General features: G+C 41.6%; 2 protein-coding genes and 1 non-coding gene across 5 annotated transcripts in view; all 3 read right to left on the bottom strand.

Moving 5' to 3' along the window:
• The window catches only part of igf2bp2a (insulin-like growth factor 2 mRNA binding protein 2a), a 49,784-nt gene extending 41,192 nt beyond the window's left edge, over positions 1-8,592 (bottom strand). For all 3 annotated transcript variants that reach the window (XM_061692231.1, XM_061692233.1, XM_061692234.1), the window contains exons 1-2: positions 8,413-8,592; positions 7,414-7,474 (exon numbers count right to left, since the gene is read on the bottom strand). In XM_061692231.1, the coding sequence (XP_061548215.1) occupies positions 7,414-7,474; positions 8,413-8,587 (236 nt within the window). In that variant the 5' untranslated portion in view covers positions 8,588-8,592. The remainder of the gene's footprint in view (positions 1-7,413; positions 7,475-8,412) is intronic.
• A 4,315-nt stretch (positions 8,593-12,907) lies between these two features.
• hce2l2 (high choriolytic enzyme 2-like 2) lies at positions 12,908-18,902 on the bottom strand. Its single transcript, XM_061692036.1, is given in 15 exon segments — positions 12,908-13,052; positions 13,137-13,154; positions 13,156-13,216; positions 13,674-13,744; positions 13,746-13,795; positions 13,797-13,839; positions 13,918-14,006; positions 15,202-15,266; positions 15,536-15,611; positions 15,614-15,659; positions 17,478-17,533; positions 17,535-17,560; positions 18,046-18,230; positions 18,232-18,469; positions 18,869-18,902. Coding segments are annotated over 15 exon segments (1,203 nt in total).
• A 798-nt stretch (positions 18,903-19,700) lies between these two features.
• Positions 19,701-19,773, bottom strand: trnak-uuu (transfer RNA lysine (anticodon UUU)). The gene has a single exon. It is a non-coding gene; the product is annotated as a tRNA-Lys (tRNA).
• Positions 19,774-22,963: the final 3,190 nt, after the last annotated feature.

Genomic DNA, 22,963 nt, shown 5'->3' with positions numbered 1-22,963 from the left:
AACAATCGAGGACCGCAGAACTTTTATGGTTTTTGTGCCTTCAACACTATCCTGCAAAGCGTACATTTTAAACAGAGCTGCTGTGTCCAGCAAGTTCTTTCCAAGGTCATATTGTCTACGGGGAGAGATTTGTCTCAAAATTAGTCACACGAATATATGTTATTTACACGTGTTTTTCAGATCCACAAATATATCAGCAATTTCCACCTTTTTCAGATACACAAATATATTTCGACGTTTTTTGATGTTGTGTTCGCATTTATCACGAATTACCATTTGTAAATAGTCAACTCTGCTTGTGAATTGTCGTTGTTGTTTTTTTTAGACAAACGTGAGGCAGTTTTGAAGCTATTCGCACACACAAAATGAGAATATTCACACGTGTGGAATTGAATATTTGCAAATGATAAGTCATGATAAATGCACACGCAACATTAAAAAACACGTGTAAATCGCAAACATATTTGTGGATCTGAAAAACGTGTAAGCCGCTGATACATTTGTGTAAATAATTTTGAGACAAATCTCTCCCCATAGTTGTCAACTACTGGACTATTCCAGTTTGTTAAGGGTTTTTTTTTTTACAACATTATGAATGGGAGTTGGGTAGTTGTTGTTTTTTCAGCTGTAAAACAAAACCAACAGGAAAACGTCGCTGTTCTTACTAGAATGACATCAGCAAGTCACTCCTACGGTGAGAGACGGTGTACACCACGGCTAGATCACTAGTCAAGCATGGGACTGACACAGGGAGACGGACAATGAGTCCTAAGTTCACCAAACAAACATGCTTTTGGATATAGGGAGGAACCCACGCACATGCACACTTCACACGTAAAGGTCTGAGCCGCCACCAGATTAGAGGTGATAACCGATGTTCCACTGCGCAGTCCTTGTCCAAACATTTCCCAATCGCTATTTGATGCCTGAATCTCACACCGTTTTGCAAGCATGCGTGGTTGTCTCACCATTAGATGTCGAACGTGCTCAAAGCCATTTATCAGTCAGTGCTGGTACCCATGAAAGTGATACAATCAAAATCGAGTACAGTTGAGGACTGCGGATTTCACCAAGCAATGTGGCCGATTGCGTCGCCCAGTGTGATGCAACACGTTTTCACGAGTGGACGTTGTTGGCCACTAACTAGTATTGCAGTGATTCTAAATTCGAAATGCAGGTGGACGGGGTCGCAACATCGCGGATGTAGCAGCCAATCATGACGTCGTGTCATATCACATGAGTTTTCACAATTTTGTGGGATTATTATTCATTAAAAGGTATGACGTGAGATCCAGTCAGCGGCCGCCAAGCTGTACCTATGCACTATATGCACTTTGTACGAGTTGTCTTTTACAACAAAACATGACTGTATTTATAATTTCATATGTACAAGTGGCTAAAAAGCAAAACGTGGAGAGTCTCTGCCATGAAAATAAAGAGTGCAGTCAATGAATATGGAGATCATTGCCAAGAGCCTCTCAAATCTCCACACATTCTACTTTATTTCTCGCCCTTGCCTTGCTTTGTATTATGATGATGTCTGCGGTTCAATAAAAAAAAAACAATACAGCATATGTTTCCCGATAAGAACACCAGGGGCCGCAGTTTTTCCATTACAGTGAGTTGGATAAGTGTGCAAGGGTACATCACCTGGGTTGGGGGTGTGAGTCGCTGACTGTATTTTTCTTTCTTTCTGCGATTGTCCAGTTCAGTCGCATTGAGCTGCATCGCTCCGTTGTACGGCAAGCTGAACGCAGCCTGGATACAGGCTACTTCCAGCCGTCTGGTTTCACCTGTTCAGCAGTCGTCAGTGCACAGTTACACGATGAGGTGTTGATACAGGGCGATGGCAGGGAGTATCACCACCTGCTGCGTGTCCCGGCTGCCCACCCTCCCGCGGAGACCACACCCTTGGGTGCCCTCTGCGAGCACTGGCACATGAGAAACGTTACAATCCATTGTACGTGTTCAAATGGGATAAACCTGTCGGCTTTAAGCCGAGTGGGACTATATCAAATGCGCACATTTGGAGGCACATAAACAGAAGCGAGAGCAGCTTTGATATCGATAATAAATCATCCCCACAAAATGCTGCTGAGCCGAACATTTACTATATTCTTATTTAGTTTCAAGGCAGCTGCTTCCAATGCTACTGTACATGCCGATCTTTACTGCTATATGCAGGTCCTTTTCTTTTCGGCGCTGTTTTATGCCTTTGGTCTCTGCTGCATTCACTGAAGTGAACAGAACCACACCAGAGTTCACTTGCAAGATGGCCGAGGACACCTTTTCAAGTAGCCTTGGTCCGCCAGTTTGGTGCGCAGCAGTGGTTAAGATGATAGCGTTCACACTTGACCAATTCCATCGCGCTATAAAGCAATCGCACCAGAGTTCTTTAAGAGTGCATTCACATCTACAGTAAGCCTTCGCTTCTCCAAAAACGGGGTGCGTTATTCCTCTTTTTGGTTCCTTTCTATGTGGGGAAAAAAAATGCAAGCATACCAAGAGGCATCACGACAAACCATGCGAGCTCGTTCTCTACTCTTGTTGGCCAATGGCAGGCGCGTGTACACGGGAAGTAGTGTTTCTGTACGGAGTAGAGAGTGAAAGCGGGGAAAAAAGCGACATGAAGGAATATTGGCCCATTGTTAAGGTTAATAATTGTCTGCATGATTTACTAGGCTACAGCACACCAGCAAATAAATACCCGAGTCAACAATTTGAGCAAATAATACTGTGAAAATAAGACACTGCCAATGTATGACGATACACTAACCACAAACATGAATAAGTCATCGCTTTCATCTGTTTACTACATCACCATTATGCCTTAAGCCTGACCTGGTTCATTTGTTATTGGATTGGCTCAAGGCCTGGTTGTTTTCTCGCCACAATCAAAACATGCCATATTCCGTTGTGAACTGAACCGAGACTGCTTCGTCCAGATCATTCGGGACCAGTTTATTTGGTCCGCACCCGACTTTGCTTACCGTCTGAACACCTGAACAAATGAACCACAACAAGGAAGGTAAACGTACAACAGTTTCATTGAAACGGGCCAAAGGGTGCAGGTGTAAAAGGCTCAAATAAGCTTGTACCATATTGAATCAATGATTGCACTCATCACTGAAACAGAGTTAAAAATCAGTCACATATTAAAGCAAGGACAAGAATATTTGAAAAGGTGAAAGGAGCGTACGCTCAAGCACCGCGGCTCTGATTCTGTCACTTCACAGCAGGTGAACTCAGACGATACTCTTTATGCACTTCTCGCTTCTCCTTAAAATGGTGCTAATTAATATTCAGGGGTGGTTAAAAAAAAAAAAAAAAAAAAAGGGTGCGACAACCCCTTTCCCCTGCACAACTGGCCAGTTTGGCGATCGTTGCACCGTGGCCGAAAGGCAACAGGTTGGAGTCGAACGAGAAGCCGCTGAGGCAGCCACGGGTGTGGAAGCGCCGAGCTGGTAAGCGGCAATTCCAGGAGTTTAAACGGCGATTCCCACCAGTCTCGGAGCGGCACAATTTGCAATTCTCTCACATCTAATCTGGGCTCTCCCCTGAGCTACGTGCTCGACCGCACGACGACGAGTCGGCTAAGAGGCAAAATAAACACTAAAGCGCTTTTGTGAATAAATGATCGCTGTGCAAATGAGGAGGTAAGGGTGAGTTCACACATTACAGTTAATTAATATAGCCCCATCCAAAATCATTTTGTAAATGAGCCTGTTGTGGACCTCTTGGATTTGAGGCGAGAGGAGACATTACAAGTCAGGAGGGGAGATGGAGGGAGTCAGCGTGGCACCTCCCGCTTATCAGCAGAGCCTGGCCGAGAGCTTCGTCTGCACCTGGGATCAACTGGGGACTTTTAATGGATTCGGAGCGGATCAACTAATGGCTATCTATCGCCTTTTGCCGTTTTTGACTCACAAGCTGACCCAACGTGGTGCGATGCAGATGTTTACACCTTCCTTTGGGTTATCTGCAAAACATCAAACTGGTTTTATAATTGATTTGGCTTTATTTGAGTCAATTTACGGCGCGACTTAATTTTAATTTGTTTTTCTTTTTTTATTTGAGCACCGTTTCACTGAAACGTGAAGCGGGACTAACAAACTAATGTGTTGGATAGTCACAAGTCATGCTCACGCCAAAAGAATGATGCATAATAATGTCTCACACGAACACTTCAAGTGCCGTTTGTAGGCTACTCACTGGCTAAATTTAATAGTCAGGCGATGCTGCATATCATTGAATTAAAAAAAATAGCATAATAATGGATCCACACCAGGTCAACCAGTAGAGGATTAGCTGCTGCCATTAAATAAAACAAACTAACATGTTTACAGTTATAAATAGGTGGAGATTAATTCACTCCATTTCCTGCTCAAATTTGATCACAGTTATCTAATTACGTTTCGACCATATAGCTTGGTAAATATCTGGAGGAGAAAAAAAAGCCTGATAAATGAAATTACTTTCCCTCATGTTCTATGGCAGTGCTACAATTACATCAACTGACTTTTAATGTAAAATTTAACAAAAAGTACATGAATAAAGGAAATGGAGTATTTTCTAAAAATAAAATAATAACAATAATAATAATAATAATAATCTTTACCCATACAATTTAATCGTGCCTTACACAAATAATTAAATCCGTGGAATTATAACATCAATAGTTAACGAAATACAATGTCCCTGTTTATGGACATTATTCTGCTTTAATGATGACAGAAATGCAACCGGTTTTAATTGCTGCAAACCAACTCAAGTTCCATTCAGCTAACACTACTCATAGTCTCTCAAGTAAATTATGCTAATAAAAAAAAAAATCTTTACCCATACAATTTAATCGTGCATGACACAAATAACTAAATCCATGGAATTATAACATCAATAGTTAACGAAATACAATGTTCCTGTTTATGGACATTATTCTGCTTTAATGATGACAAAAATGCAACCGGTTTTAATTGCTGCAAACCAACTCAAGTTCCATTCAGCTAACACTACTCATAGTCTCTCAAGTAAATTACGCTTAAACATCCACCCATCCATTTTCTGTTCCGATTATCCTCACTAACAACAAACAATATAACACTTATAGGGGGGGAAAACACATCGGAACCACAACTTTCTTTTACAAATGCCCATAGTCTTTCACAGGAAGAAAAAAGCAAAAAAGCAAAATACAATTACAGATAGAAAAATATAGATTTTTTTAACCTTCAAAAAAATGTTTTAAATGCTAATCCAATTATTCAAATCAGAAGAATTGAGCCACCACATGCTCAAGCTACAATCCCCCAACCCCCCCCTCCCCCCCCCCCCAAAAAAACTCACAAGGCCTGAGGACAACGCACACACGCAAAAAAGATTATTTTTTTTTGCGTGTGAAATTTGAATTAGTATTAAAGAAATAAATAAATACACATCTCCTGTTGCTTATAAATAAATAGTTATTTTTTTTTGCATTATTGAAACTAGTAATTATTCATGCAACTATTTGAACAGAACAATTGCAAAATTACATAAGCAACAGGAGTTGTGTATTTTTTTATTTATTTAATACTAATTCAAATGTCAGTCAATGTTAGTCAGAATTCTATTGCATTAGTATTGTAAGATTTGGTTTTCTCAAGTAATGTTGTCTTTTGTTAAATGAGCATAAATAAATACAAATACAATTAAGTTCAATTTAGATGAATTTAAATGTAATTTAGTGGCAAATGCGAGGTCGTATTTGCGCGTCGTGTGACTATTTCGTCACTTGGGCGGGGAAACCCTTTCAAAAGTAACGTTTTGAACGTCGTTGCATTTGAAGCGAGTCCGGGGGGGCTGAAAAAAGAAAAAAAAAAATCACGCCATGTGGAAAAAAACGTATGCTGCAACTCATGTGATTTCGCCCATACATGTTGCACCTCCCCTGCAATGGCGACGTTGAAGATTGCCTGACGCGGAGTGTAGAGGGGGGGGGGGGTGTATATGTACATGGAGCTCCCACTTACACGCACACACAATCTTTTTTTCCTTGCAGCTAGCACACATGTATGCACTTTTTTTTTTTTTCTTGCCCCGTGTAATCCCGCCCCACGCAGGAAAAGGGCCATCGCGGCAGCCATTATGAGGCTCAGCCATGATGGCCTACGTGCACGTTGGCTGCGTGGGGAGTGGCGCAGCCATTGAGCGCCATGTTGGTGAGCTTCACGAACGCGCCGTTGCACACCAAAATGGCGTCCCCCCCCCCCCCCCCCAAAAAAAAAGAAAAAAATAAGAAATCCAACTTTAACAGGTTTACGACGTTTGATTTACTGACGTAGGCTGCACGTAACCCCTCCCAAAAAAAAAAAAAAACGCGTGGGTTGTGAGTGCAGGAAAGCGTGCACGGAAGAAGAGTGGGGGTTGGGGGCACATAGTGTGGGGTCACGTGTTCCTCCACAAGGGGGTTGAATATTTACCTTTTTGTCACGCAATGTGGCTTCTCCCTTACAGGCGAGTGAACGGTTGCGCAATCTATAGGACCCGTGGAAGCGTATAGCATGCGCCCAAAAAAAAAAAAAAAGCGAAAATGTGAGACTGTTATGGCGAGTAATTGATCAAATGGTGTGGTGGTGCAAGCACAAAAATAAAAAATAAAAAGAAAGAAAAGGCGTCTCGGGGTTTGCCTTTCGTTTTCCACGTACACGCGTGCACATAAAAGGCTGATTGGTATGCAACTCATTGTGCATTGCGGTGGTGGAGCCGACACGGTGGGGGGTTAATGTGGGGGTCTCGATGTAGTCGTGATCCAATAATTAGGCAACACTTATGTATTATGGACAATGTCGTTTTTTTTTTTTTTTGGTAAGGAAAAAACAAACATGTATGTGCACCCCCATCAAAATGTGTGCATTTGTGTGTGTGTGTGTTGAAGGGTGGGGGTGAAACGTGTTTTACAACATTACACAGTTTAAACCTCCAGGTTACAAGTCAGTCATGAAACACACACACACACACGCGCACACACACACACAAAGTATAAAGCAAAGGTCCTCCATAGGGGGTTCAGATCTGGACCTAGACATCTTTCTATAGGGACCCATCCTTATAATATTAGTTTAGACTGTTCATAGCATAAATATTTGTTCTTTTTTTGCAAATGCTCAACCTCCAACCTATTTCTTGAACATTTGCTGCATTTAGTGTCAGCACTTCATAACACGTTGGTCAAACGCAACCCTTAAAACCTACAGTCGGTAGCGCAGAACTGCATTCTATTTGACAGTAACATGAAATGGGACAGATGATGACTTGTCAAACATTTTCCAGAAGACCTCTTTAACTTCTCATTGAGAACTACTGGCATATAGATGTGTGTGTGTGTGTGTGTGTGTGTGTGTGTGTGTGTGTGTGTGTCACATCGCAAAGGCCTACCTCAGCTTCTTGGGAACAGAGTAGTCCACCTCTATCACCTTTCCGTGCAATTCCACTTTGCCTGTGGGAGCAGAGGCGGTGCGACGTTAGAAAACAATGCAAAGAACAGTAAATGTGCAAAAACACTCAAAAGGGATCCGTAAACAGCACAAGCGAAGCATGCAACATTATGGATATAGTGTGTTTGTGTGCGTGTGCATTGTGGGGAACGGGCACCCATGCTTTGCACTCTCAGCTCAGCGCTTTTCTTTTTTTCCACGCACCCTACCAACCGATCCACACTCAACAGGGGGTTCGATTCTCAAGGTAAAGGTGTGGGAGCAGGAGGGGGGGGTACATCTTTTTTTTGGGGGGGGGGGGCGGTTCCGAGTGGCCTGGCGCAGCAGCCTCGGAATGATCGTCTCACCTCGCCCCCCACCCCCCCCCCCCGCCCCCCTCCAACCCTCCCCACCACCCACCGCCTCCCCTTTTCCAGCTACCTGTTTATGGGCTCTTTCCTCCGGACCCCCGCGACCCACCGCCAAGACACCTCGTAAAAACACGGCCAGACGTCCGAGGAACACGGACGTGACAAGTTTTCCGCGCGGGCGTCGCTCGGCTTCCTTCAATAAAATCACGAGAAAAAATAAGTGAAAAATAATTACCCGGAGCATCAAGAGCACCCCGTGCGCATGCATTCCAGCGGGGGTGAGCACCAAAACGCGGCGCACTCTAGATCGGAATCTGCACGCATATTGCGCGTCTTGTGGCGCTCGTGTTGTCTTCAAAAGGGCATTAATGCGCTTCTTACGAAAACAAACACAATAAGAAAAAGAAAAAAAAGTGTGCGGCCATCGATCATCGATTCCATCGGTCTTGACGCGCGCACCAAACTCACCAAACGTGGAAGCACAATCGCACACTGAACACACGCAAATAATTGCTGCATGTGCTCTCGTGACTGACTCAGTGTGTTATTTTTAAAACGTGTCATCTCATCAAGCATCACTTCTCACTCACCCGAGAGAGTCTCGATAGCCTTCACGGCCGCGTTCTGGTCGGGGAAGTCCACAAAGGCATAGCCGGATTTGACGAGGACCTGCTCGGCCGCGGGCAGCTTCCTCTCCCCGAAGAGCTGCTGCAAGTCCTCCACAGTGACCGAAGGACTTAGATTCCCAACATATAGTTTGTTCATGATCTGACACGAGCAAGGGTGGAGTGGGGGGGGGGGTGGGGGTTTGGGGGGGGGGGGGGTAACAGAGAAATAAATCCCAAAGATCCTTAAGCGAGGCTGCAAAAAAAAAAAAAAAAAAAAAAAAAAAAAACGAAAAAAGAAAAAGAAAAAGGGAAAATAAAAAAGGTGGTGAAGGAAGGGGGGGAAAGGCAGTAGTTATGCCCCCCTTGGAAAAGACTAAGCTATAAGCTAAGCAAGCCCCCCCTTGCAGCAACTCCGGCCCTGGCCAAACTCTTTTTTTTCACGGGGACTCTGGGAGTTACGACACTACTCTGGAGCCAACAAGCACCGCCTCTAAAATAAAAGCGCCCCTCAAAAAAAAAAAAAAAAAAAAAAAAAAAAGACAAGAAAAAAAAAAAGTCTGCTTGCTGCATACGAGGGGTTCCCTGCTGGTTTGGACCCGCGTGGAAAACAGCAGAAAGTGCCGCGAAGGGTTTCCCGAATTCCCATTTTCTTGATTGTCCCAGCAAAATGATGGAAGTTACATGACACAAGTTCTTGCCTTTTGATACGTATTTTGAAGAACATGCTTTTATCATGACTTAATGTACATTATATGCCGCTTCAATCCTTCAATCCATCGCAATGATCTTATTTGCTTTTTAAATCAAATAGTTAGAATTTGAAAAGTACTATTTGTACCTAGTTTTCAATTGAATCCAAAACATTATTATTTCATTAATTATAATCTAAAGGAAATCTAAAATTTATAAATTTACATTCATTAAACTTTATTACTCGAATATAGAGTGTCTTTAATCAAACATGACCTATTTCATGTGTTATTTATCATTATAATAAACATGTTAGTTTACATTTAGTTGATTACATTTTTGGTCGGCCATATTCTTAATTGTGTTAAAATGAAAAACATTAACCATAATTAATCCACAAATCCATCCAAAAATATATTGAGGGATTCAAAATTATTGGTTGTAAATTACCCTTCTATAGTCACAGAATTAAGTACTAATACATAAATGTATATATATTTTTAAAGAGACCCCCATGTTTTTTTTTTTTTTTTTCAGATCAATTGGTGGCCAATTGCCATGCTAGTCACAGAATGTGGTAAATAACGAATCCATAAATGCATGGCAAAAAATAATAATGGATACAAAAAATGCATTGTTTTGAAGGGAGTATTTTGAAAAATCAGTCAGTTGTTAAGCACCATTCTAGACACTTTATACATTATAGAATGAATCCAGAAATGCATGCAAAAGAATTCTTTAAAAGTGGAAAAAGACACGTGAACTGCAACTAAATAAAACAGGACACCATTATTTCAAGGGACGCATTGTGTTCCAAAACAAAAACCTATTAGTGGGTTTCTGGATTCTTCTCTTCTTTACAATAAAGTCTCCTTTTGCCCTGACCTGTGTCGGCTGGTGTTGTGTGTCAACTCGCGCAACCACGTGAGTGGCCCTGATTGAAAGGCTGGCAGTGCAAGAGTAGCTTCCCGGTGGGTGGGTGCATGTTCACAAGGTGGAGCCTCACTGTAATGGCGGGTGGGGGTCGGGGGCAAGGGGGACACACAAGAGGGAAGGCCTTTGACTGAGAAAGCAGTGAGCACTTTCTGTACCGCACGCTGAAAAGGGGGCTGGGCGGCCTCTCCACGCCCACTTCGGGGTCCTCTTCACATGACTTTGCAGCTCATCTCTCCCCCACCCCATGTGGAGCAGTGCTGCCATCCTACAGCTGCAGATTGACTGTGGGGAGCGGTGGGGGTGGGGTTGGGGGGGGGATCACAGTCATACACAGGCCTCAATGAAACGCACTTGCGTGGATTCAAAATGGTTGCAGTCAGATGAAGATATTATTGGGTGATTTAAAAACAAAAAAAACAACAACAAAAAATCTAATCAATGCCACAAAAGTCTCGTGTGCGTTGTCGACATCTTACCCTGTATGGTTCACGTTTTGGCCAAGTAGGTCAGCGTGTTAGTCTTCCTAAGTGTAGTCAGCAGTGTGGACGCCATCTTCTCAGAATCTCATTGGTTGGGGGGGGGAATGTAAGGAATTCACACGAAAGCACACACACACAGATACAACCTGCTGTATTGTCTTCAAAAAACAAATAAAAAAAACTTTTGTGTTTTGGATTAAAGGGGAAAAACTATGATTTTGAGATTTATTTCCCTTGGACCGAGACAGTATCATGGCACACCCACAAAAATGTTTAAATAAATAAAATGCATTTTTATTCTTATCTTAGATGGTTGCATGCAACTGAATTTTCTGTTTATATCTAACACATTCTTACCTTCATTTCATTGGTTTTAGATTAACAAAATACTTGCATGGAAAAACAAAAGTTTAATATATCAGATTTGAGTAGTTTGTGAGAAGTTGAACATTAATTTCATGAGAAATTATTTACATTGTTATTTACGATAGAAGTCTACTTAACATAAGCAGACTTCTATCTTCTGTTGTTTGTACAATTAACTACAAGCAATTTTATCACATGGATGAACACAAACAATTTCTTAAATGTACATTTTATTGGTGGTTATGGTACTTTCCGTACAAGTTGCATGGTCATAGATTGTTATTGTACATTTAAAAAATATACAGTCAAAATAATAGGCAACCAGGGGGCACTGATAATTCTGTTTTAGCCAGTGTGCTGGCTTAAGAAGTCTGCAATCAGAACTATTTTTCAAGGAGCATTAACACCTTTCAAGATGACTGATGAAGAAACGAAAATATGTGATTGTAGGAAAGTGTTAAGGCATTGGTGCTTCAACTGTATTACATAATATTCTTGAATATTCGCATCGCTAATAACATTAAGATAGTCAACGGAACATCAGTTTGATTGAACTTACTTTAACTTCCTCATTTTTGGAGTAAATGATCATGCGATATAATCTGGCATTTGGTTTGGCGCAAAAAGTCTCGGCTGTTGCGATGCCATTCGTTTGAGATCTGACATTTAAAATTGATGCCAGACTAATTGAGGATGGTGTTCGGTAAAAAAAAAAAATAATAATAATAATAATAGTGATCTGAAGTCCAAAAATCTTATTTCCAATGAATAAGTTTCAACATGGAAGGCATGGACATAAAAAGTCATACACAACTCTTGTTAATGCAATTTTATCTTATCTTCTGGTACAACTCAAGTGAAATGAAAGTGATGAAATTAACTGTAGTCACGAACGTTAGCAAACAGTGTGCGCTGAGAGATTTATTCAATGAACTAAAGCTGCAAAAGGTGCAGGGGCTGGATTGAAGAGACGGTTATTATTGAAAGCAAGACAGATATAAATTCATTCATTCATCTTCCGTTCCACTTATACTCAATAGGTTTGCGGGCATGCTGGAGCCTATCCCAGCGTACTTCGGGCGAGAGGTGGGGTACACTCTGAACTGGTCGCCAGCCAATCACAGGGCACATATAAAGAACAAACAACCATTCGCACCAAGAGGGTTTTTCGAGTCTTCTATTAACCTACCACGCATGTTTTGGGGATGTGTGTGGAGTGCCCGGAGAAAACCCACCCAGGCACGGGGAGAACATGCCGACTTCACACAAGCGGGGCCGGGATTTGAACCCCCGTCCTCCGAACTGTGAGGCGGATGTGCTAACCAGTCGCCCACCGCGCCGCCTGACAGAAATAAGTATCACACTAAAATCATGTCAACTTAGCACTTTTAGCACTAGCGTTGATTGGTATTTTCGGTACAGGACCAAAGTCCCCAAAAAGTTTCAAGCTACCATTATATATATAGAAAGAAAGACACATGTGACATGGTTTAGCAACAGCAGTTGTGCAAGTGAGAGATCAGGTGTGCTGCGGGAATTTTTGCAGGAGTGCATGAAGGTGTGGCAGAGAAGCTGAGGAAAGTGGATTAGACTCGAGGGGGATTAGTTTGAAGGGGAAAACTTGGAGTTTGGATTGAAAATATACTGTATCTTTTGTGACACCAGTCCTGGAACTTGTCGGACACGTCGTGCATAATGAACAATGGGCCCCAGTGGTCATGCGCACAATAAGAGATGCGACATCTGTACAGTCCGTAAGTCGACTATACACAAGTTGAGCAGTGTCAACTGTCATGTGGAGGCTAAGTCATCTTATGAGTTCTGCATAAGAGAATGTGCTACGACTTGTTGCTTCATAATGTGTAAAAAGTAAACTGAGGGCGAGGAGGCTCGTGTGACAAATGACTCTAATTTGTATTCAGTCGGTTTGGCCTTCCAAAACGACGATTTACTCATTAGGAGCCATTTAAAAAGGAGCTATTTAAGACATGCACTACTGTTTCAGTTTACCTACCACGGCTATAGAAAACATGTATCTCGTGAATACCAAGAGCACTGGATCCGTCTCGTTGCACAATTGGGATGTAGATCCTTGCACCCCAGTTTGGTTTGGGGATTACTGTTGGTCCACCAGCTTCAGAGTAGGCATATCTATGTCAGTAAGAGAATAAAAATACACAGGGTTCACATTAAAATGTAAAAGCTATTTTATGGATACCAAGCAGGGCTGCTCACCTTCCATAACGCAGGACAGCTATAATCATATGTGCTGTTGAGGTTGTTTGTCTCATGTTTGTGGAAGGTGCGGACATGTTCTGCCAAAACACACAAAAATAAAAGACAAGTTGAGAGATGAACAGGCTTTAACAAGAATCAAGAAACATAAATAAAAGTGTAACCACTGATGTCGAACCCAATCTGTTTCAGGGCATCGGTCGACTGATTTGTTCAGTTCCAAGAAAAAAAACAATTCTCAGAGGAAATAATGGAAACTAAAGTGTCACCGTCATGAAACCTATATTAATGGCACAGGCAGTGTAATATTTTAACATTCTTATTACATACCTACGTAAAAAGAAGTTACCTACTGTATAATAAAGCGTCAACAAAACTCTCGCAAGATATGAGGAAGTCTCACTTGACTTTATCCGTACATGATGGTGTTCAAATTCTAAATTGTGCAACCTTAGGGGCATTTGACTTTCATAATCAGAATACTTTTTTTTTATCCCCGCGGGTCAACGGATGTTCCACCGTAAACTGTATCCCAACCTTGCGTGACGTTATCCCAAACAACGGTGACATAGCGGTCTCTGTCTCAGTGAGACTGTACGTGCACAAAGGAACTCGTGCGCAGCCGCTCCTGACCACGTGCACTCGGGGATCTGCATGGAAAACGGTCTGGCGTCCTCCGATCCGCCCCAGGAACGACCAGCGGCTTTGTGCAAAGAAATAATCCTCACCATTCTGTGATTCATTAGAGATCCACGGAAGACAGAGGAGGAGTCCCGTGTACCCGTTCCTCAACTGCACTTTTAGGAAGTTGGCGTCACGAGAGCGTGGAACAAATTGAATGTATGTTCCCGAGGATATGTCCTCCACATCCTCCATGTGCAGAAAGAAGCCTGAACTCTACTGAGTGCTTTTCTAGTTTTCTTGCTGCTGTTGACTTCCAGAATGTGTCCCGTTGCGTTCGTGTCATCACGAGCTGCCAATTCATCTGCATAAAAGTAGCGATAATTCTTACTGAATAGAAGAGATTTTTTTTTTAAGGTTCAATGAATACATAATCAAATAACCTGAGTATTTCCCTTTGAATCCCACTGTCACTTTGTGTACACAAGTGGAGTTCTGTAATAGTCAACAATTACAAGCTATAACTAAGCTTTTCAAGCTGAAGTGTTACTGACCTTAAGAGGCAGAACAAACACGTGGGTCAACAAGGCCCACCAGACAGCCATGAGGATCATCGTGGTGTAACACATGCACCAAACTGGAATTAGTCCTCCAAAGCCAGGCTCTATATACTCGAGGTCCAATACTGTTAGTAGCTTTGATGAATTCTCTCGTCGTTAACTGTATATTTAACCCCACGTTGTCTCGATATTAACTTCGATTAACTGATTAGATTCGGCACCTTCACCGATAAGTTATTTAAAGGTGTCAGCAAGTGTTCCCAGGAGTAGAGAGCCCATCATTTTGTGTTTGGCCGACGTGGAAGCCAGTCATTTTGTGAAATGTTGGTAACCACACAATGCTTGGTGGTCAATACATGACAGAACTCTGTAATTAGGTACACATGTACATCTAATGTAATGCAGGAATTGTATCAAAAATGTATACCTTTACAGGGATACTAATAATACATGTTGGGAAAGTATTTATTTACCTGTTAGCTTATTCATATTTATACGCACTCTATAATGCCATGCGCCATCTGTAATATTTTGCTCCTCTCATATAGTTGAAGTTTCTTAAATATTAGCAACAACTCTCAGTGTGATGCACTTTAATTGTACATTGCTGTAAACTATAATACCACAATAATTGACATAATGTTGATAATGATGAAATGAATACATCTCAAAACTGAGCATTAATATATTTGTCACGGTAGACTTTTTGATAACCACTAGTCACGTGATCTTGGATTGTGTGGGTGTACTTAATATTTTAACAATGAGTGCTAAGGAAAAAAAGTCTATTCTCCAATCACATTTAGCATACAAGTGGGCGATTTGAAGGGTGTTGGCTGACTGAGGAAAGAATCACACAAGTAAACAATCTTGAATATGGTCACCATGCTAGCAAGAACAACTTTCTTACTAATAATCTCAAACCTGACGTATGGGTGTACAAGTTGGCCTGACAGCAATGCCCAAAGAGGAAGTACCAAAAACTTGGACTCAAACTTTATTTCAAATCGTATTCAGGATTTGATGTTGCTTTTTATCACTTCAACTGTCACTTTGCAGTTTCTACTCAGCTCATTTATCTTCATTGCCAACTGAGGGAGCGATCAAATGCAAAATTTACCATAAATGCTTGCCGTGCTCCTTTCGTAGCCCTAACGATTTAAAAAGAGTCCATAAATAAGGTCTGAATACTGCTGTCGGTTGTTTGTTTGCACTCACATTGATAAAACCCGTTGATTTTCAGCTTGTCAATGTGACTCAGCATTGATGCTTGGCCCAGCTTGACATGCCTGCAATGTTCTTAGGAGTGATGGATGGCTCCCCATCCCGAGAGTAGGCATACCTGAAAATTTCGAATATCATAATATAGCTCATACAAAATACAACATTAGCCGGCACGGTGTGTACTGGTTAGCACATCTGCCTCGCAGTTCTGGGGACCGGGGTAGCTTGAAACTTTTTGGGGAAATACCAATCAACGCTAGTGCTAAAAGTGCTAAGTTGACATGATTTTAGTGTGATACTTATTTCTGTCAGGCGGCACGGTGAACGACTGGTTAGCACATCAGCCTCACAGTTCTGAGGACGGGGGCTCAAATCCCGGACCCGCTTGTGTGGAGTCGGCATGTTCTCCCCGCGCCTGGGTGGGTTTTCTCACTCCGGTTTCATCCCACATCCCAAAAACATGCGTGGTAGGTTGATTGAGGACTCTAAATTGCCCGTAGGTGTGAATGTGAGTGCGAATGGTTGTTTGTTTCTATGTGCCCTGCGATTGGCTGGCGACCAGTTCAGGGTGTACCCCGCCTCCCGCCCAAAGATAACTGGGATTGACTCCAGGTGAGGATAAACGGTAATGAAAATGGATGGATGGAAATACAACATTAAATCTGTATTTTATTGTTACTTACGGTATTTTCACGACCATAAGGCGCACGTAAAAAATGTCTTAAATTTTCTCCAAAGTGGATGGGGCGGCCTATAATGCGGCGTGCCTTATGTGTGCACGAGTTCCAACATCTATTAATGTTGTCGTGTGCTGAGCGCTCCGCTTGACTTTTTTTTTAAAAACATTTTTTTGACCACTTGACTGACTGGGAGCATTTCCTGCCGACAACCTGCTTATACAGAGGAAAAGCGGACGTGGCTGAGGACAGCATGCGGATGTAACGGGGGAAGGGTGCGTGAAGGAGGACGCTAAAGCCACGCCCCCAGTAGGTATATAGCGCCGGGGTGCGGAAAATGGCACCTAGAAAAGACATGCTTACGAATCACAGTTTAAACTGAAAGCTATCAGTTACGCGGAGGAACATGGGAATCGAGCAGCCGCGAGAGAATTCAAGATCAATGAATCCATGGTTTACAAGTGAAGGAAGGAGGAAAACGAGCTTCGCCAAGTCAAGGAGACAAAGCTGAGTTTACGCGGGAATTTTTTTAAACAAAACGCGGAAACAAGGCGAGGTGGCCCGAGCCGGAAGACCAACTCGAGCAATGGAGTAATGAGCAAATGAACAGCCGGGAGAAGCGTCTCCACAGTCACCATTCGACTGAGTGCAATAACTCGGAGCTTGCCATCATTCCGGGAGGCTTGACGAAACCGCTGGACATCCGTGTAAACAGGGCGTTCAAAGTGAAGTGAGCGGCGTGGGAGCCATGGATGACAGACGGCGAACACAACTTTACTAAGACGGGGAGGCGGCGCCGGGCGAGTTACGGCACAATTTGTGAATGGCTTGTGGATGCTCGGGCTAACGTGTCCGCTCGCACTGTTGTTCGAGCTTTCGTAAAAGCCGGCATCATTTCTGAGGAGCCGTCCGGGAACGAGACTGACTCCGACGAGTACGAGAGGGAACCTGGCGTCTTTGATTGACAACTTGCCCAGCTGTTCATTTCGGATACAGAAGATGAGGATTTTGATGGATTTGTGGATGAGGGTTGATCAAAAAATAACGTGACAATAACATTGTTAAATACTTCAATACTAAAGTACAACCGAACTCAGTTTTGCTCCCGCTGCCTTTTTAAAAACATTGTTTGAGCGTGCATGCATGCTACCGTATGTTTTAAGTTTGCGTATGTTTTACCATGCCTGGGCCCAATAATATGGTGCGCCTTATGTATGTGTTAAATACATAAATAGAGACTGCGCCTTTTAATACGGTACATCCCAAAGTGCAAGATGGAGTTGTAGTCATACGGCGGGTGTCACTTTTGAGTCACTTTTGAATTTTTCAATGTTGAAACGATCTATTTGAACATTTGAGAAACGATCATAGATAAATTTGGTATCGTAGTTACAGTTGGGGAGCATGTCGAAGAAGTGTTTAGCACGGCTCGTTCTGGGTTTTAATCTTGGCTCAGATCTCCCTGTGTGGGTTTTCTCCGGGTACTGCGCCCTTCTCTGGCATGACAAACGCATCCATGGTTGGTTCATTGAAGAATCTAAATCTAAACAGTACAGTGTCAAAGTCAGCTGGGATCGGCTGCAGGCTCACAACCCTAATGGGACAAGTGGTATAGAAAATGGATGGATTCGTGGTTAGAATGAAATTACAGTTGAGGCAGGTTGTGCAAAGCCCCACGAGGTGGTGCTGGTTTGCTTTGTATCCATCAGTCCATCATTTTTTGTGTCGCTTATTCTGTGCTGAAGCCTATTGCGGCTGACTTTGTTTCGATTTGTTTCCCTCTTTCAGTCTGTTCTGTTCCCCCAACTCTGGGCCATTTTTAATTACCTCTCCAAATGTTAGGCCACACGATAGTGAAATAATTGTCCCGGTCGTAGGGCGACTGCTCATGCACAAAGCCCAAGGTGTGCAGAAATCCATAGGAAAGGACTCCCACCTTTAAGCAGTCCAGGTTCTGCAGAGACACGGCCTGTCTTCTACCACGTGCACCGAGGTCGGACCAACACCTAAACAATGAGCCGTACACATGATGTTGGAATGGCTTCTAAATCTATAGTAGTTACACTAAGATGGAAAGAAACATACGTACACGTACAGTATTCAGGAGAAAGGCTGTAATCCATGTAGACGTGTCCGTCCACAGACTGGGACCAGGTGCAGCTTCGAGCAAAGCAAACTTCGGAACGCTTTCCAGAGGACACAGCGATGTCTTCCTCTCTGAGACTGGAAGTGCCAACTACGATATGTGAAACTGAGACAAAAAGAAGACATAATCAACCTACAGTCTCAAGTTGAACACCCCTGAGGAATGTACATTTTTTGGTTTTTACAAAAGCAGACACAGTGTTGCCAAATGAGATTTGATTGCTACTGTATGTGAAAGCCTTGCTTCACTATGTTCTGTGTAAACGGCGTACTTGGATAAATGCTGCGTCTTCTGTTCCAGCAATTTTTGTGTATGCTCTGTGTGTAAAAGAGGCTACTAACACAACTCACTTGCATCATTAAATTTAAGACTGATGGTTTATAATTTCATTGTAACAGTGGTTATTTTTACACTTTTGCTTTGAAATTGCCATCCCAAAGTGGATTGTGGTTAACATCAGAGGTTGGACTTTTAAAGTCAACAGGACATCATTTACCAATTTACCTTGGACATCATTAGCCTTGATTATGACATCCATTACTGCCCCATGTCCATGCCCCTCGCCTACTTTAAAAAAAACAAAATGGCTCTCGTTAGTCTGTGTGAGCAGTGAAGTTATTAATGTCGAGAAATTACCTTGGAAGCCTCGCTGTCTCCATTTTGGGGTGACCACAAATCTGTAAAACAAACGACAGAGAAATTGTGTTTTCTGTTCAACTGATGTGAAAATTCAATCTATTCATCCATCCAGTTTTGATACCATTTTTCCTCATTAGGATTGCAGGGTAGCTGGAGCCAATCCCAGCTGACTTTGGCAATCAACAATATAAAGTCTTTATTCAATTGTTAAAATTACAGTCTCATTGACTTGAGCATGTATGACCGAGAGAGAAAAGGGAAATCTATAAAGACAATCTGCTTAAAATTACAGTCTCATTTACTTGAGCATGTAAAACCGAGAGAAAAAGGGGAAATATAGAAAGACAATCTGCTCCATCTTTGCCGATCCAGATGTTCCCCGCTGCTGCAGTACAGCAGCTATACAGGGTAACAATCACTGTCCTTTGACAGTACCAATGATTACGTGTGGTAAATTATAGGCGCGCTGTTATTTGTTAGTCGTTTTCCCCCAAATTTGCAACATTATTTTGTTAACATAAACTCTTACAGGAGGATAATGTAAGGGTATCAGCATGTGTAACAGTTTAAGTTTACAGACTCTCTTTAGATGTAATTACACGGTGTTCGGTAAATATTTAAGTGCTTAAGGTCCACGAATACGTTGTACTGGGTGTCTCTTTCCTTGAGATTTAAAAAACATGTACAAAAATGGAGCCGCCCGAACAGGGACTTGAACCCTGGACCCTCAGATTAAAAGTCTGATGCTCTACCTACTGAGCTATCCGGGCCCTGTAGACAATCACGATCAGATCGGTACTTGTCGTTGGTACTTGTAGTATTACACCGATAGGCCTTTGCTTCTTGTCGTTAAAAGATTCCGTCGCAGCGATACGCTAAGAATCTTCGAGGTACCGGGAGCTCATTTGTGATCAAAAAGACAGAAAATTCTACGGGATTAATTCTCAGTACACAGCGACATCTGGTGGTGCGTTTGAGTCAAGTCAGTTATTCATTCAAGAGGTGGTTTGAAGCAGCGCCAACAATTAAAAGTTGATATAAACGCTGCAAGTACATTTTAATCATCATTTCACATGATCATTTCACATATTACTATTTTATCGTGCTACGACAAAAACAAGGTACAAGTATTGTTTAATTGCCTCATACATCACTTGGACAATGGTACGTCATTGAAGTTAACTCTAAAATTAGCTAAAGAATTTCGTGCGCTATTTGTGACAGACACATTTGACTAACGCATGTTTAAAAAAACAAACAAACAAACAAACAAACAAAAAACATAATTTAGTGCCACTGAAACGAATATACCTCTCAAGCCTGCTTGGTTAAACGAAATAAATCAACACTAATGACATGTCTGTGCAGGCAGGTTACGGCTCGTTCCAGTTGTCGTAGTGCATTATGGGACTCGTAGTTCGCAACTGTGACGTCATTTTACGTCCATACAATCGAAACTGTGCACCTGGTCACGTGGACGGACTCGGCGTGCTAATTAAGTTCGTATGTGATGGGACAAATGGTCGGTGGATGTCTTCAGACGTAAGATTAGTATTTATTTTCACCAACAAATATTCCAAACGTAAATAAATGTTTTGACCGAGAAGTTATTTTTCCTTCATATATAGTGTTAAACAGTATATTTATACTTTCACTCGACAAAGCTTGTCGAAAGGTTACTCTTAAAGTCAAGTAAATGTAACGCGATGCGTTTTGGGGGGGGGAAACTGGCTAAATCCTGTTTGTGTCTTCACGTGTCTCGTTGCTTTGTAGGATCAAATCAAATGGCTGCGACAAGCCATCGAAGAAAATACTCGAAAACTGGATGAGATTCGACAGAAAAGACTCCGGACTGAGAAGGAAATACTCCTCATGTATGTGTAGTTGTTTGCTGACGTTGCTTATTGCAGCGGTTCTCAAACTTTGTACACCAAGTACACCTAAAACGAAAATACTCCAAGTACTACCATCATGATCAACATTAAAATGCAGAAGGCCTAAGTGTTTATTACAAAAAAAACAAAAAAAAGTGCGCTTAATATTCATGTAAATCATTGTAACATTATGAACATTTTGAAAAGTAGCACTGTGCTTAAATATAGGAAAATAGAAAAACTATTCTTAACTATTCAATTTAAACGCATTGCATATAAATTAATATAATTTCCTAAATGTTTTAAAACAAAAGTTATTAGATTACAAATTATTAGATTGAATTTAATAGTTAAAAACTAGTAAATTGTACTTAGGCAGTGATTATTTTGCGTACCTCAATACACACTGGCTTAATGAATTAATTTAGCGTCGGTCCATTTTGGCCTTAATTTCGGCCCTTAGTCCTCGACCGAAACAAGGTGAAGATGCTAACATGAATTCAAGTGCATCACACATGAAACTAGGACTGGATGAAATAATAAAATAGCGCATCCCCCCCCCCCCCACCCACAAAAATCCAATTTCAGATGTTAAACCCCCCCCCCCCCCCCCCTTTCGCCTATAAAAAGGAAAATGTAAATGAAATTACAGTGAATTCAAATTAGCAACCAAACCCCGATTATGAATAGCAAATTCCACAAATAGTAGATGCACCCCCACAAGAGAAATGTTGACGGGCACAGTCGTCACAGTGCATTTGGAATTTCCTTTTCTTGTCAAACAGGAAACAATGAACAGACTGCTCATGTTGTGCGTTTCTTCGCAGCACTATAACTAGCTAGTCTCTCTTTGAAAAATAGTTGCGAAAGTGGTCGAAAAGTTGGCTAAATGTAGTGTAACCAAATCGCTAAATTGGCAGCACTGACTACGTTTTGTAAATTAGCGCCTCTCTGTTCACATCCACGTTGTTAGTGTAAGCAATGCACGTTAGCAGGGACGCCATGACAAATGCATTCAAATTAATTTTATTTTATTTTTCATGTTAAGAATGAAGAATTATTGCAAATATGGATATTCTACATATAATTAATGTTCTCACTTGGAAGAGATGGATAGTGGTATGTCACCCATGATAAGCTGAGGCTTCCTTTTAGAGCAATGATTTGTATATTTTTCATTGTCTATTTATTTATTTTAAAATTGTGTTCAACTAGATGGGATGGTGGGGGGGCGGGGGGGGGATACTAATGATGGGATAATTGACAAAAATGGCCTCTTTTGCAGGAACAAAGAAATAAGTGAGAGGAATGATTTAATAGCTCTTTTCCAGTCAAGTGGAGTTTTGGATGGGTTACAACAGTTTGGTACACTCCTTCAAGAGGAAAAGCAGCTTACTGAAGGACTAAATGATGTTGCAGCAGACGGGTATATATATATATATATTTTTTTGTGCACAGATAACAAAAACTTCGATATTTAATAATCTTAATCAGACTTAGATATTTTAATAATCTGCTGTATCTTTCAGGAAAGAATTGAGTGATTTACATGACAGAAAAGAGCATGTTAGAATTAAGAAACAAAGCCTCATAGCTGAGATAGCGGATTTGAAACGTCGTGGAGAAGAGGCCAAGGATCCCGATGTGGCCGGTAAGGGAAAAATCTGCATCCTGTTGCATTTGTATTTAAAGTTGGTTTTAATATCAGAGTGGTCTTTTCTCTACCAACAGCACAAGATTTGAACCATGCACCAATCACTCGCTCGAAGAAAAACAAAAGCTAATCAAAATAATTTTACTTTTATTTGGAAGATGTTGTTTTTAACTTATTTTGCCTATATTGTTTTATAATTTGTATGCAAATATTTCTGAGATATATTTCACCTTGACTTCAGTCACATCAGCTGTTTTTAAATGATACCTGAGTATTTTTTACTACTGACACATTTATGCATTTTCCAACATCGAGCATAAGATGTAAATGTTTTTTTTAATTTTGTAATAAAAAATTTGATTTCAATGTGGAAATTAAATTCCAGGCTAGGGACACTACACAGCACACCATGCATGTCTGAAAAACAAACCA

The sequence above is a fragment of the Phycodurus eques genome, chromosome 12 (assembly GCF_024500275.1).
Source record: "Phycodurus eques isolate BA_2022a chromosome 12, UOR_Pequ_1.1, whole genome shotgun sequence".
Classification (NCBI taxonomy): Eukaryota; Metazoa; Chordata; class Actinopteri; order Syngnathiformes; family Syngnathidae; genus Phycodurus; species Phycodurus eques.
This window is presented reverse-complemented; position numbering and strand designations above follow the sequence as displayed.